Source organism: Moschus berezovskii, chromosome 5 (genome assembly GCF_049115385.1).
Source record: "Moschus berezovskii isolate FMDL1 chromosome 5, NW_MosBer_1.0, whole genome shotgun sequence".
Classification (NCBI taxonomy): Eukaryota; Metazoa; Chordata; class Mammalia; order Artiodactyla; family Moschidae; genus Moschus; species Moschus berezovskii.
The window spans coordinates 114033881-114049089 of NC_142464.1; the positions used below are offsets into that span (position 1 = coordinate 114033881).

The window sequence follows — 15209 nt, forward strand, 5'->3', positions numbered from 1 at the left end:
AGTTCAGTCGCTCAGTAGTGTCCAACTCTTTGCGATCCCATTGACTGCAGCACAACAGGCCTCCCTGTCCATCACCAACTCCCAGAGCTTACTCAAACTCATGTCCATTGAGTTGGTGATGCCAACCATCTCATCCTCTGTCGTCCCCTTCTCCTTTCGCCTTCAATCCTTCCCAGCATCAGGGTCTTTTCAAGTGAGTCAGTTCTTCACATCAGGTGGCCAAAAAGTACTGGAGTTTCAGCTTCAACATCAGTCCTTCCAATGAACATTCAGGGCTGATTTCCTTTAGGATGGACTGGTTGGATCTCCTTGCAGTACAAGGGACTCTCAAGAGTCTTCTCCAACACCACATTTCAAAAGCATCAATTCTTCAGCACTCAACTTTCTTTATTGTCCAGCTCTCACAGCCATACATGACTACTGGAAAAACCATAGCCTTGACTAGATGGACCTTTGTTGGCAAAGTAATGTCTCTGCTTTTTAATGTGTTGTCTAGGTTGGAGAAGGAAATGGCAACCCACTCCAGTGTTCTTGCCTGGAGAATCCCAGGGACGGGGCAGCCTGATGGCCCGCCTTCTATGGGGTCGCACAGAGTCGGACACGACTGAAGTGAGTTAGCAGTAGCAGCAGCAGGTTGGTCATAACTTTTCTTCCAAGGAGTAAGCGCCTTTTTATTTCAAGCAATGCCAAAAACACTGCACGTGTTACCTCGCTTAACGTTCACACTAACACTGAGGAAGGTGCTGGCTTCACTTTACAGATCAGGTGGGTGAAGACTGGTAAAGAACGGCCTCTAGCCCTGTGCCCTGCACACCTGATCTGCCCTACCACTTACTGCACCCAGGCGGTCACCATCCGTGTGCTTCGGTCCCGCACAAGGTGTGTCGATGGGGTCTGGGGCAGGCTGGCTCGCCTCCTGTCCCTCGGCAACCCGCGCGGCCGGGCTCGGGCAATGCCCGGAGCCACAAGAAGGGATCCAGCTTCCCGATCCCCTAGCTCCCGGGGCCTGCACGCCGCAAGCGGGCTCGGGTAGCTCGGGACTCCGGGACCTTTCCTCGAGCAGCCAAGCCCGCCGAGGTTTGCCGGGAGGAGAAACTGGCGCCGGTGTGAGCGTCGGCGAGGGAACCGGTTCACGCCCGCGGCCGGAGGCCGGAACCTTTCTTCTCTTTCCGCCGCAGCCCCGCTCGAATCGGAACTGTTTTTCTCGCGTCGCTGTTGTCGGGCGGAGGGGTGAGGACACCGGAACGGTCCTCCAGCCGCCGGGTCGTCGCGCCGCGGTCGCCGGCTGCTGACGTGGGCCGGCTTGGTGGGGCAAGAGTGGGTGCGGGTCGCCATGGCGGTGGACATCACACTGCTGTTCAGGGCCAGCGTCAAGACCGTGAAGACGCGCAACAAAGCGCTGGGAGTGGCAGTGGGCGGCGGGGTGGAGGGCAGCCGCGACGAGCTGTTTCGCCGGAGCCCCAGGCCCAAAGGCGACTTCTCCAGCCGAGCGCGCGAAGTGGTGAGCTGGTTGCTATGGAAACGGCGGTCTGGAGAGCGGAGGGCGCGGACCCCAAACCTGACTGTCTGTGTCCGGTAGAGCAGTGTGTCAGAGAAGAGCCTGGGGAAGGTGGTATGAAGAGTGGGGCGGGAGAGTTGGTCCCGGACAGCTGACGGCTGTCTTGGGAAACGAACAGTCTTGGGTCTTCCCTGGTGCTCAGACGGTAAAGCGTCTGCCAGCAATGCGGGAGGACCCAGGTTCGATCCCAGGGTCGGGAAGATCCCCTGGAGAGAGGAAAATGGCAACCCACTCCAGTACTCTTGCCTGGAAAATTCCATGGACGGGGGATCGAGCCTGGTAGGCTACAGTCCATGGGCTCGCAAAGACCGAACTTCACTTTGGGTTGAAGAATGGGGACGCATGTTGACAGCTCAGAACTCTGTCAAGTTCATGGGCTGCTTCGTGAGGTAGTGATTTCGCTGTCACTCTGCAGACCTGAACGCCGGCGAGGCTTCCCCCATAGCCCTCTGCTTTCCTGTCGCAGCACTGACCGCGGTGTGTTACTTCTTTGGTTTACTCGCCTCATCGCCTTCCCCTTCCCTGCCCCGCCTTGAGATCGCAGGTCGCGTTCAACTGATCTCTCACTTCCCCTTGCTTCTTCCAATAGATCAGGACTCAGGCTAGGAACCGGCTACATAGGGTGATTTCTCACAAGCATGCTCTATTCCAGTCGTCTAAACTCCTTTCTGGTTCCTGAACACAGCCGACTTTCGTTCAGGAGAGCCGTGACCTTCTCCTTAAGGGCAGGAACAGTGTTGACTTCACCGCAGAATCCCCAAAGCCTGACTCGTAACATTGCTTAGTAAATGTTTGTTGAAGGAATGAATGAACAAATGGCTGTCTGTCTTCCCCGCTACACTGGAAACTCTGTAAAGGGAGAGAGAAAGCTTGCCAGGTTCACTTTTGTATCCTTGCCACCAAGTATGGATCTAGTTTTTTTGGAGCTTGAAGCTTATACAGTTCTGTCTGTCCTCTTTAAGAAATAAAAATCCAAAATCACAATAAAAGATTCAGAGCTTTGGGAGGTGCAAGGGAGGGGCCCTGAGGCTTAAACTTCTTGGTAAATCCACTTCTGTTTAATACACAGTGCATGCAGTGTCTGATACTTTGTAGACGGTCACAGTTTTCAATGAATATATGTATGCATGAATTAGGGAGTGGCAGTTTGCAAAGGGTATTCAAGCCTTGGAAGGAAAGTGTGTCCAGATGTATATATTCAGTCCATCAGAAAGCATCTATTAAGTGCCTACTTTCTGACCACCATTGTGTTAGAATAATGTGATTTAAAAGGAATGGTGGGCAGACGTATTACCAAAAGAAATGTCACAAAGCCTTGTAGATGTCATGTGGGACACAGAGGAGAGTGTGTTCAGTTAAACCTCAGGGCCAGGAGAGGCTTTACAGAGGAGATGATGCCTGAAACAAATCTTGTCGGAAGAGTAGTTGGTTCCAGTGCAGACAGGGTGGAGAAGGGCCTCTGAGGCTGAGAGAAGAGTGTGCACGAAGGTGTGAAGCTCGGTAATGTTATGCTCAACTTATTTATACTCAGTGTGTGTCTGCTGGTTGAATTACAGATTAGCAATGGCATTTCAGATTCTGGGAGGAGGAATTTTTCATAGCTGACCAACTCCAAACAGTGATAATTATGGCTCTTGGCAACGGGAGCTTGACTCATTTGGACTGTGGGATTAATGGGGATCTTGGGAATAAAAACTGGGTCTTGAATTTAGAAGAACTGGATTCCAGTCTGCTACTTAGAAGTGGGTGACTGGGGAAAGTCCTGTTACCTGTGTCTCACATCCCCTTTCTATAAAATGGGCATGATAGTACCCTACTTAACTGGTAAGCTAATTATTGGATCTTATGAGACCTTTTACATATTGTAAAGAGCTGTAAAGATTACCGTTGTTCCTCCTCACCCGCTACCCTGATTCCAGGTAGGCCATTTAGACATATTTTCATCAGTGTCGTGAGACTTTATTCCTTGCAGCACTTACGTCTCTTGTACTTTCATTCTTTCTTGCAAAGGGAAACCAAGTCCATTCATAAAGGAGTCTGAAAATCCTGTGCAGGTGCTAATAGCATCACTAGAGGAGACAGCAGCTTTCCTCTGTCGAGGTGAAACTATCCGTGATAGCAAATGTGCGGCAAGCGGAAGCTGGTGTTAATTTCCCAGCAGATCCCTACTGCTCAGAATCCCATGCAACACTGCTCCAGTCAGCTGTTACCAGTTGTTGGATCTGACATTCAAGTTGAAATTTACTGACATCCTATCGAATATATATGAATAGTAAAAATAGAATCTGTATGCCTAAAGCAGAACCATGGACTTTTTTTCTTTTTAGTACTTAAAAGGACCTGAAGTTCATGTTTTTCAGGCTTCTCATTTTGTAGATGGGCAAACTAATACTCAGGTAAGTAAAATGCCTTGCTCAGAGTATTAATGAGGTCAAAGGACAGAGCCAGAGGAAGAAGCCAGGTCCTTTGACCCCAGTTGAATGTTTTTATTTCCCATCCCATACATACATTTCAACTCTAATTTTAAACCAAAAATTCCTTAGCTGAGTTTCTTCTTTGTGAATTAATACTGAATTCATAACTGGATACTGAATAAGATTTGGAGCAGAAAGACCTGAATTTGAATGCCTTTTATTTACTGCAAGAGCTTGGGAAAGTTATTTAACCTCAATTTCCTCACTTCTAAAATAGAGTGAGTCATAGCAACTTGATAAGGTGGTTATGCAGATGAAATGAGAAAAGGTGTGCAGGTGCTTGCATGAGTGTGACTTGTTCTGGTTGCAAGTAAGGGTAACCTCTTGTAAACTACCTGGAGGAGGAAGTGGTAACCCACTCCAGTATTCTTGCCTGGAAAACCCCATTGACAGAGGAGCCTGGTGGGCTACAGTCCATGGGGTTGTACTGAGAGTTAGACATGACTGAACAACTGAGCACCCAGCACTGTGGAAACCAACCTGAGGAAAATAGGAATGTTTTGGCTTATATACCTGGGAAGCATAGCAAGGAGCTTCTTTCTTTAGCTCTTATCCATAAAACTCCAGAAAAGGGCTCTAGTTGGTTCTGCTTGGGTCCTGAGCCCTCATTAGAAATTCATTCAGTTGTGTCTGACTCTTTGTGACCCCATGGACTGTAGGCCACCAGGCTCCTCTGTCCATGAGATTCTTCAAGCAAGACTACTGGAGTGGGCTGCCATTCCCTTCTCCAGGGGGTCTTGCTGACCCAGGGAATGAACCCAGGTCTCCTGCATAGCAGGCAGATTCTTTAGTGTCCGAGCCATCAGGGAAGCCCTCCTTATGGCTTGGCCAATAGATGGGTTGAATGCTGTGATGGCTGCCCCACCAGAACCTTGAAAAAGGGAGTACTGTGTCTAAAAATCAGGGAATAAGGGATACTGGGCAGGAAAAACCAACGCAGATGTTCTTTCTAGTCCCTAGCACAGTGCCTCGGAGAAGGCAATGGCACCCCACTCCAGTACTCTTGCCTGGAAAATCCCATGGATGGAGGAGCCTGGTAGGTTACAGTCCATGGGATCGCGAAGAGTCTGACACGACTGAGCAACTTCACTTTCACGCATTGGAGAAGGAAATGGCAACCCTCTCCAGTGTTCTTGCCTGGAGAATCTCAGGGACAGGGGAGCCTGGTGGGCTGCCATCTATGGGGTCACACAGAGTCGGACAAGACTGAAACGACTTAGCAGCAGCAGCAGTGCCTGACCTGCTTTCACGTTACGTGCCTGGTCTTCAGCTCCATGGGGAAGAAAAAAACTAGAATTGTGGAGGTTTGTAATGACAGGCTTCATGCCGGAATGTGTCCGGAGGTGCCTCCTAGGAGCCAGCTCTTCCATTCTCTTATTAATTTATAAAAGTTACAGAGGCCAGGAGAACCAACATGCAGTAAACCAAGACACCTCTAAGCAGCCAAACTGAGTGTGCGCGAGCAGCGGGAGCCAGCCTACAGGACATCAGGAGACCTGTGTCCTGGCCTACATTCAGCCATGAGGGGCAGACGGCCTAGTCTTTCTGAGCCTCAGTGTCCGCCTTGGTAAAACTGACAGCTTAGGCCATGACTGCAGCAATTTCTTATAAAGCAGAGATAACCTAAGATAAACATTGACTCTTGAGTAGTTGTTGGGAATTCTGTTTTCAGATTAAGCGTGCAGTTGAGTTTTTCTTCATTCATTATACATTGCTTTTGTGAGAGCCAGGTGTCATTTATTTTTTATTTTTGTAGGAGTGCATTATCTTGAGTTCCTGACTTCAAATCAGACTTCTTACAGCAGCCCAAAGGCAAATGGTCTGCTCCCCGCTACCATCCCGAGCGCCCCTCCTCTTACTCTGCTCCAGCTGCCCTGGCCTGCTTGCTTTCCTCACGTCCTCCAGGCACATCCCCACCTCAGGACCTTTGTGCGTGTTCCCTCGACCTGGAACACTTCTCTCCCAGATGCCACGTGGTTTGGTCTTTAGGCCTCTGCTCATGTGTTGCCTCAGTGATCCCTTCCTCCACTGCCCTGTGTGAAACAGCATCCTTTTTCTCTTCTTCACTCTGCTTTATTCCTATTATTTAACATACTGTGTATCCATCGACCTGTCTATCCACTGGGACATATACTTCATGAAAACAAAGACTCCTTAGGTTTTAGAGCAGTGCAGAATAGGTTCTCAGTAAATGTTTCTTGAATTAATGAATGAATGTTATTTACTATGTCACTTTGCTTTGAATTTTGGCACTGGTTGATCTCTGTCTAAGGCTCCTTCCAATTCCAGAAAATGTGTGAGCCTAACATGATTCCTTAATATTATATAGCATGTATGTACACACTTAGGGGCTTCCCTGGTGGCTCAGATGGTAAAGAATCTGCCTCCAATGCAGGAGACTCGGGTTCCATCTCTGGGTTGGGAAGATCCCCTGAAGGAGGAAATGGCAACCCACTCCAGTATTCTTGCCTGGGAAATACCATGGACAGAGAAGCCTGGTGGGCCACAGTCCATGGGGTTGCAAAGAGTCGGATATTACTGAGTGACTGACATGTACACACGTACTCTTAATCCAGTGTCTGGAGTAAACATTGAATAAATAGTAGCTTTTATTATTAAGATTTAGTTCCTACCTCAGGGAGTTCATAGTCAAATGGAGAAGCAGACACATAGATACAACAACTCAAGTGGAAGTGAAATCTGTAACACTAGACGTTGATACCCCAGGTCCTTCTCAGTTTTCTTCTGAGATGTAGTGTTGACCTTGTGTGCCAGTCTTTGGAGCCATAAGTGAAGCTGGGAACAGGATTATTATCCAGAGTATTATATTATTATTATCCAGAGTAGCTGGAAATAGACGTTATTCAAGGATTGGGTATAGCTCTACTTAAGTAGAGTGTCAGTTGAGGAGAGCATGGTTCAGAGAAGCGGTATCAGGCAGCAGTCAGTGAGGAGCTTGAGACAGGGCCTCACAGACAGGAGTAGATCAGGAGACAGTGTAGATTTAGGAGGCAGGCTCCAAACAGAACGTAGTCTGTTAAATCATACAGACTTTTACAAAATTAATGCAGAATTCCTTTTGCAACTGATATAAAGAGCTGTTTTGTCTAAGACTGGGATGAGAGGGCTGGGAAAAGAGAGGTTAATTAGTCAGCTGCCTCTCCACCGTCCGCCCCTTCTCCTTGAGGATCCCCCTTGGAACCACCTGTAGGGCTCAGAGAGACACAGTCTCACTCTGTTAATGTTCTTCAAGGCCTCTTTTAACTTCATGATGCTGTGTTTTTATGGATCTTAATAACCAAGTGTATACTGTGAGCAGAACTCAGTACTAGAGACTTTTAATGATATAAATAGTGAACCCTTTGTGGGGACTGCACTTATGAATTTTTCCAGGGCTTATGAAGACTGTAGCTTTTGAAATTACATTTACTCAATGCTAATTGGTTTATTCCATCTCCTGTAATCATTGGACTCCTGATACGTGTCAGTCATTGTGAGGACATTAAAAAATTATGAGATCTATGTCCTGGCTTTTAGGAAATACAGATGAAGGGTAACTAAAGCTCCTTGAGGGAGAATCAGTGGAAAAACAAACTGGACTTTGAACCACAAGAACCATTCTACCAGACAAAGGAAGGGGATTAAATCACCTTCCTGGCAGAGGGGGAACTGTGAGCGAGGGCACTGGTATTCAGGAGCAGGGTGACCAGGGGGAGCAGGGGCATTGCTGGTGTGGCTGGAGCCCTTTCCTGGAGGGGGTCTGGGAGAGGGGCGGGGAGGCAGGAGAAGAGGCTGGATTAGGTTAGAGCAGAGGTTGACCAGCTTTGGGCCACAGGCCACGTCCAGCCGCAGCCATTTTTTATAAATGAGGTTTCAAAGGAATGTGATCATATTCATTTTAGGCTATGGATGCTTTTGTGCTATAGTGACAGATAGATCGTTGGCCAGACCTTGGGCAACAGCGTCATCAGCAGTGCTGAGGAATTTGGACTTTATGCTCTACTGTGTGAGCAGAGGCAGAAGAGTTCATATTTGTATTTTAAGATAATCAGCAATATTGCAGATGGGTTTGGAGTGTTAACACGACTGACATAGAAAAGCTCATTAGGAGGCTACTGCTGTGATCCAGGTGAGAGCTGATGAACTAGTGGATGGTGTAAAGACTGGATGAGGCGATAGCTAGAAAGCAGATCTTTTAAAAATGTAGCAGTTGGTGGGGTTAGAAAGAAGAAGTACAACAATTCCCAGCTTTCTAGTTGGAAAGTTTCATGGTGATAGATACCACAACATTTTCTTCAAAGTTAGAGTAGGATGCCAGTTACTTATGGCTTTGCTTTCTGAGTTCTAAACAGTGGAGAATAGATCCATGGAGCCCAGTAGACATTGAAGTTTTATTGAGACAACAGTGAAAGCGTTAGTCGCTCACTCGTGTCCGACTCTTTGTGACCCCATGGATTGTAGCCCACCAGGCTTCTCTCTCCATGGAATTCTCCAGGCAAGAATACTGGAGTGGGCTGCCATTCTCTTCTCCAGGGGATCTTCCCGACCTAGGGATCAAACCCAGGTCCCCCACATTGCAGGTGGACTCTTTACCACTGAGCCACCAAGGAAGCCCATTGAGACAACAGGTGGTGGGTAACTCCCCAGTGGCATTGCTTCTTGGAAAGCTGGATTGGAGAGCATAGCTGGAACCCAGTGGGGTCCTCTAGTTTTGTCATGCTTAGAACTTGGAGATGGTTGAATCTTTAAAATAGACACCTAGTACATGTGCCCAGCCATTATCTCACAAATCCGGCAAACACCGGGCTGTGCCTCATTATGGTGGCAGACACAAGGCAAGTCTACGGCACCAGACTGCAGATGGGGCTATTCAGCAGGGCCCATTAGGGGCTTCCCTGGTGGCTCAGCTGGTAAAGAATCTGCCCGCAATGTGGGAGACCTGGGTTCGATCCCTGGGTTGGGAAGATTCCCTGGAGAAGGGACAGGCTACCCACTCCAGTATTCTGGCCTGGAGAATTCCAAGGACTGTATAGTCCAGGGGGTCACAAAGACTTGGACACGACTGAGCAACTTTCACATTTAGACTCCAGGATCTTATACAGACTTGTTCTCAACTGTGCTTTCCTTATTCCTGAAAGAAATTCATCTTTGTGGTAATGATTGCATCACTTATGTATTCTACACACATATTGTAGAAGTTTGATTCTCAGGGATAGTCGTCAGTTAACTTTCTTCTTTATTCCAAGAAAAATCTGGAAAGGGTCAAAAGAGTTCCCTCTTTTCTCAGTTGGTCGTTGGTAGGTAAACAGTTCAGTGTATCACCTACTAGGATAGGGCTGCCCAAACAGGTCCTCTCAGGGTGACCTTTGGAATGAATTCTTTCTCTCCAGGGTCTGATTCTGTCTTGCAGACTTGAGAACCAGATTTGTCAATTTAACAAGGAAAGAACCATTTTCAGGGCAGGTATCAACTGAGCTCACACCAGCTTGTGTACAAGACAGAATACCAGGTTGTTCATTTACTTTGAGTGCTATCGCTAATACTCAGACGGATCCAAATTTTGGAAAGTCAGTTATTTTTGAGCTTCTATAGGTCCGGAACTCTGCTGAGGGCTTTACATACCTGATCTCAATTAATTTTTCTCTGTTTAGAGGGACAGAAGTATAATATTATTAAGTGATTTTACAACGTTGATTGTATTATGAATAATATAATTCTAGAATTCATATGAACTTGGTGTTTGAGGTTTCTTGTTACCTGGAAATCTTTATGGGCTCCCTCTGGTGGGCAAAGTATCAGTGACGTTTACAATGGTGAATTATGGCTTGTGTTATGAAAAACTTACTGTGTTTCAAACATATTAACTTTAAAATTGATGTACGAAGAGGCCCCTTCTGAACCCTCTAAAAGAAAGTGAATAAACCAGAGAAGTGAAAGTATAACGTGTTGAATGAACTCATGTAACTCGGCTATGAAAAGGTTGCCGCACACTTGTAATTTTAAACTCAGTAGTACTTTTTTCTTCCTGACTTTCAGGTTCTGAGTCTATAAATACTAGAATCTGCTCTCTCCTTGCCACAGTCTAACATACGCCTGTTTGTCCAAACTTTCTTACAGGAGCTCAAAAGCTATATTTAACCACGAGAAGTGAGTCTTTTCATTTCATAATATTGTACACATTCCTGTTCACTTTTTTGGACACATGATAAGAAAATCCTGGCTAAAATCAATGTTTGTTTTTTATAGCCTAAGTAGAAATGATAGGTTGCTGCATATCTTGGCTGGGAGAAATTGAGAAAGGAATTAAAAAGCATAAGTTTTGAGTTATAAATACTTTTGGACTTTGCCAATAATTAATTGTCTGATCTTGGAGAATTCACCTAACCTCTATTTTTGGTGTTTTGTTTGCTTTTTTCCCCCCCACTTTGCTTGTTTGTTTAATGAGGAACTTTCACTAGATTATCATTAAGGATATTTCCATGATCAGTACTCTTCTTTCTGAAAGTCCCAGAATATATTTTTAAATGCTTTTTACAGCACCTGGTGATATTCCTCCCTGACTTTCTGTGTACTTAGAATTTTTCACCTAGATAAAAAGAAAAAAAAATTGTTTTTCAGAGTTCTCATTTGGTATGTTTCCACAAATGTATTTGATTTTGTAGTGATTATGTACTCTTGTAATGGGTTTTATCAGTGGGGTATATTTTCGAAGTTGACTGATTTGAAATCTGACTATAAAAATAGTGAATGCTAATTGAACAGAATAGGAAAGAAAGTGAAGTTCACATATACTACTTATGGCCAGAAATAACCACTGTTTTAATTTTGGTATATATTTTTTTCAGACATTTTTATTATTTTAAAAAAAACAAATAGAATTTTTCTACAATGCTGTTTTCTAGCCCCCCTCTCTTTTTTTTAAATCTTGCCTTCTTTACTTAATAACATATTGTGAAATTTTTTCTATGTCAATGCATATTGTTCTTGCTGCCAATTTATTTGGCTGCATAACCATTAAAAATAACACCACAGAATAACAATTCTTACCTAAAAAAATAATTATATTCCATAACTGAACCTCTGTTGAAAGATATTTAGGCTGCTTTTAGTTTATCACTATTTTAAACAAATAGTACATTTTAACCAAATTTGTTTCAAATTTATAAACTCAAGATGAAAGGCAAAATGTATATCATTTCACTTGTTTTCTGTTTAATATTTTCTCAAATATAAAGAATCGGATACCCTAATATGATAAAAAGAAAATTATCCCTAATTTTAGGGGGAAATGTATTAGAACTTATTTTGGTGCTGGGGGTGGGGGGAATAGAAAAGGGATAGGGGTAGGTTAGGTGATAATGAGGAGCAGGCTGATCAGGAAAACTTTGACATGGGACCAGAGCCTTGAAGGGCAAGTAAAACTGGCAGGTGGTGAGCATGAATGTGGATTTCAGGGACAGCAAGGACACTGGATAACGGGGCCAGTTAGCTTCTTCTTGGTGGGCGGCGTGAAGCAAACTTGGGGAGGTGCTTTATGGCCTACAGACTATAGAAGGCCTCCTGAGCTTTTATACAGAATAAATGTACAAAAATCAGTGGCCATCCAAATCTAATGATCACTTAAAATCTAGTGAAATCATTTATGGTAGTAACAAAAAGCACGTCTAGAAATAACCTTAATAAGCAATGTAAATGCCCCATTTGAAGAGAACGTCACAGTTTTGTAGAGAGAAAACTTGAATAAATAGAAATACATATTGTGTATGTGGAAGGGAGGAAGTGCTGTAAAGACCGCAGTTATTTCTAAATTAATTTGCAGATTGAGTGAAGCTTTAACCTAAATTCCAACAGAAAGTCATTCTGAAATTTGTCTGGAAAGTTGTTTTGAAATTCATCTAGAAAAGAAGATGTGTGTAAACAGCTAATTAATTTTTGAGGAAGAGTATACATGTTGGGATGGGTGTAATAACCTTACCAAATATTAAAACATTTTAAAGCCAAAACCGAATGTATACATGTATGGATCATGTATGATTTATTTGTCTGTGTGTGTGTAACTTTATCTTATATTGTAATCAGTAAGATTTACAATAAAAAGAAGGTTCATTCAGTGATTTGGGGATATTTGGTTAGCACTTTGGAAAGAAGGTTTTTTTTTTTTTAGGTTCTTATCTTTTACTATGCACACATTAAATTTCTAGATGGACTAAAGATTTACTTGTAAAAGCCAAACTGAAGAAAACAAAAATTAACCTATCTTCTAAAAGCGGGAGGTCTTTCTGAGTTTAAAAATTCATAGCACTGGACTTGATAATGGCATTGATTTTGATGATGGCAGCTCTCACAAGACATTTACACTGAGACACCATAGCATGATTCCCAAGTATAAGAAATTATTAGGCAAATATGGCATACTGAAGAGTGTGTCATGGCAGGAGAAGAAATGCTCATATTAAAAAGTGACTACCAAAACCACACACAATTAGAACTGTATATACCAAATCAAAAAACTCTCGGCATAGAGATATTGATTCAAAGAGAATACCCTAAAGTGTTAACAGTGGCTGTTTCTGGCTAATGAGATGATGAGTGATTTGTTTTTCTGTTTCCATCTTCCTGAATTTCTTTAATGAGCACATATCACTCCTGAAATGAGAAACAAAACAGAGCAAGTGAACCTCCAGGCCGATGAGCTTTTATTTGCTGTGAAAGGAAATGGCAAAGAATTCATATCTTTTGATTGGAAAAATGTCATGAATAAGCAGTATCTAATTATATATTAAATGCACAATGGAGAGGGCCCCTGTTTAAAGGAAGTCTGTGGTAAATCTTTTGTAAAGGGAGCAATTTTCCTGTAACTCAGCTGGATTTTCAGTTGAGACTTTCTTAACCTGTACAAGAAAATCATCCACAAATGTTTCATTGATGTCTTAGCTTTCTGGTTGTCATTCTAAAAAATAATAAACCGATAATAATGGCTACCACTTGTTGAGCACCTATTCTCGCTGGCACTCTGCTAACAGCTTTATCATTTGGTTGGCTATCCTTGCAAGTTAGGTTCCTTTCAGATCAGATCAGTCGCTCAGTCGTGTCCGACTCTTTGCGACCCCATGAATCACAGCACACCAGGCCTCCCTGTCCATCACCAACTCCTGGAGTTCACTCAAACCCACCTCCATTGAGTCGGTGATGCCATCCAGCCATCTCATTCTCTGTCGTCCCCTTCTCCTCCTGCCCCCAGTCCCTCCCAGCCTCAGAGTCTTTTCCAGTGAGTCAACTCTTCACATGAGGTGGCCAAAGTATTGGAGCTTCAGCTTTAGCATCAGTCCTTCCAGTGAAGAAACCAAGGCTCAGGAGGTTAAGTCCCTGCCCAGGGTGGTGGCACCGCGATGGGCTTGCGCCCCGTTCCTGACATCTCCTGCCACCTCTGCATGCACACACCTCTCAGTACAGGATTGTGTGTGCATGTGAGGCTGTCCCGGGACTTTGGAGCTGGGCTCCCCTTGGCATTGCACAGGCCGCATCTCTGCTGGTTTTCTCCTAGCATGTTGTCATATCATCTGCTGTCTTTGGGAGCATGTTTTGCTATATAAATAAATCACAGGTATTTGAAAGTGCCTGACTAGCTTTTGGGGAAATACAGCTGCCTCCAAAGCAAACTCTCTTTTTAGTCAACAGTTGCTAGTAATTGTGTATTTCTTAGAGGCAGTGTTGAGGTCTGTTTTGGGGCAAAGGGGAAAAGGGTTGTGGTTTTAGTTAGTGAAATTGTTGAGAAGGAAGGAGACCCAATTTATACATTATATACATCTGAGAACGTATAATTCCCCTTTCTGTTGTCGGGACAGTCGTTTGTTATTTATTTGTTTATTCAACAGTGAGTCCCATGGAGGACTCAAGCTGAGATGACTTTCCAGAAACGCTGAGGTGAGGCACGGCCCAGGCCTTTGGAACCACTTGTCAGTCATTGGATGAAGGCTTCCCCCGGGGAGAGGGCTTCCCCAGGGAGAGGCCTTCGAGCTGGGTGGGGCAGCTTCATTCTGCTGAGGACAGTGCCTTGAGAGAGACTCGCTGTGAGGCATCAACAGCAGTTTTTCTGGAGGCTGGGGAGTGAGGGCCTTCATCCTGCAGGCACAGCTCTGCCACACTACCTGTTTTAGAGTTGTTGTGAGGACTGAGTGAGACGCTTCATGTAAAACTGCCAGCATGGTATGTGATACATTAGAGACACTCATTAAATGGCAACTGCTCTGTTATCAGCTTATTTCTATTGAGTATCTGCCCGTAAACAAGGAAGGCACTTAGATTGCTCTTTGGACTCTGAAGATGAATGAGACTTTTGTTTTGCTCATTAATAAGCTAACAGTGTAGAAGAAGGCATTCATTCAATCAGCAAATATTTATCAAGCATCTGCTGTAAGGTTGTGCACTGTCTTTGATCCTGGGGATGTGTGTGTGCTTAGTCATGTCTGACTCTCTGCAACCCCATGGAATGTAGCCCGCCAGGCTCCTCTGTCCATGGAATTCTCCAGGCAAGAATACTGGAGTGGGTTGCCATTCCCTACTCCAGGGGATCTTCCCGAGCCAGGGATCGAACCTGTGTCTCTTGCATCTCCTGCATTGCAGGTGGATTCTTTACCACTGAGCCACCCGAGCAAAGATAAGACAGACAAAAATCCCTACTTTTGTGGAGCTTATAGTCTAATGGAAAACTTAGAGTAAATAAGTAAACAGATGAAAAAAATACTGATGTCAGGTAGTGATAAATAAACTCATCAGACATAGGTAATTATAAAAATCTTCAAAAGAGAAACTTTGATAATTCAGAGAACAGATTACTTTTGGGTAAGGTTGGAGGGAAGGTGTTATGGAAGAGATGACATTCAGGTGGGCCTCCCAGATTTTCCACATGTAGAAACAGAGAGAGGAAAAGCAGAATGGAACGCATGATAAAAGCTCCGGGAGGGGGAAAGCACTGGATCGGTAAAATCTGAAGAAAGCGCATTTACCTGGAAAGAGTGTGAGAAGTAGGCAGTGGGGTGTGCCCTGTATTATCCCATTGGCCTCTGTCTACCCGTTCCTCTCTGCGTGCCTCAGGAGGCCCATCTGTATGGAGTGCATGGCAGGTGTCCTTGTTCTCTGGCTTCTCACTGGGTGCAGTCAGGGCGAGGCTCCAACAG

The 15209-nt window shown here is 44.6% G+C and overlaps 1 protein-coding gene across 1 annotated transcript in view; it reads left to right on the forward strand.

Annotated features, from left to right (window-relative positions):
• The first annotated feature begins 1238 nt into the window (after nt 1-1238).
• STX18 (syntaxin 18) overlaps nt 1239-15209 on the forward strand; it is a 115639-nt gene continuing 101668 nt past the window's right edge. Inside the window, exon 1 of the mRNA XM_055434174.2 lies at nt 1239-1501. Within this exon, the coding sequence (XP_055290149.2) occupies nt 1334-1501 (168 nt within the window). The 5' untranslated portion in view covers nt 1239-1333. The remainder of the gene's footprint in view (nt 1502-15209) is intronic.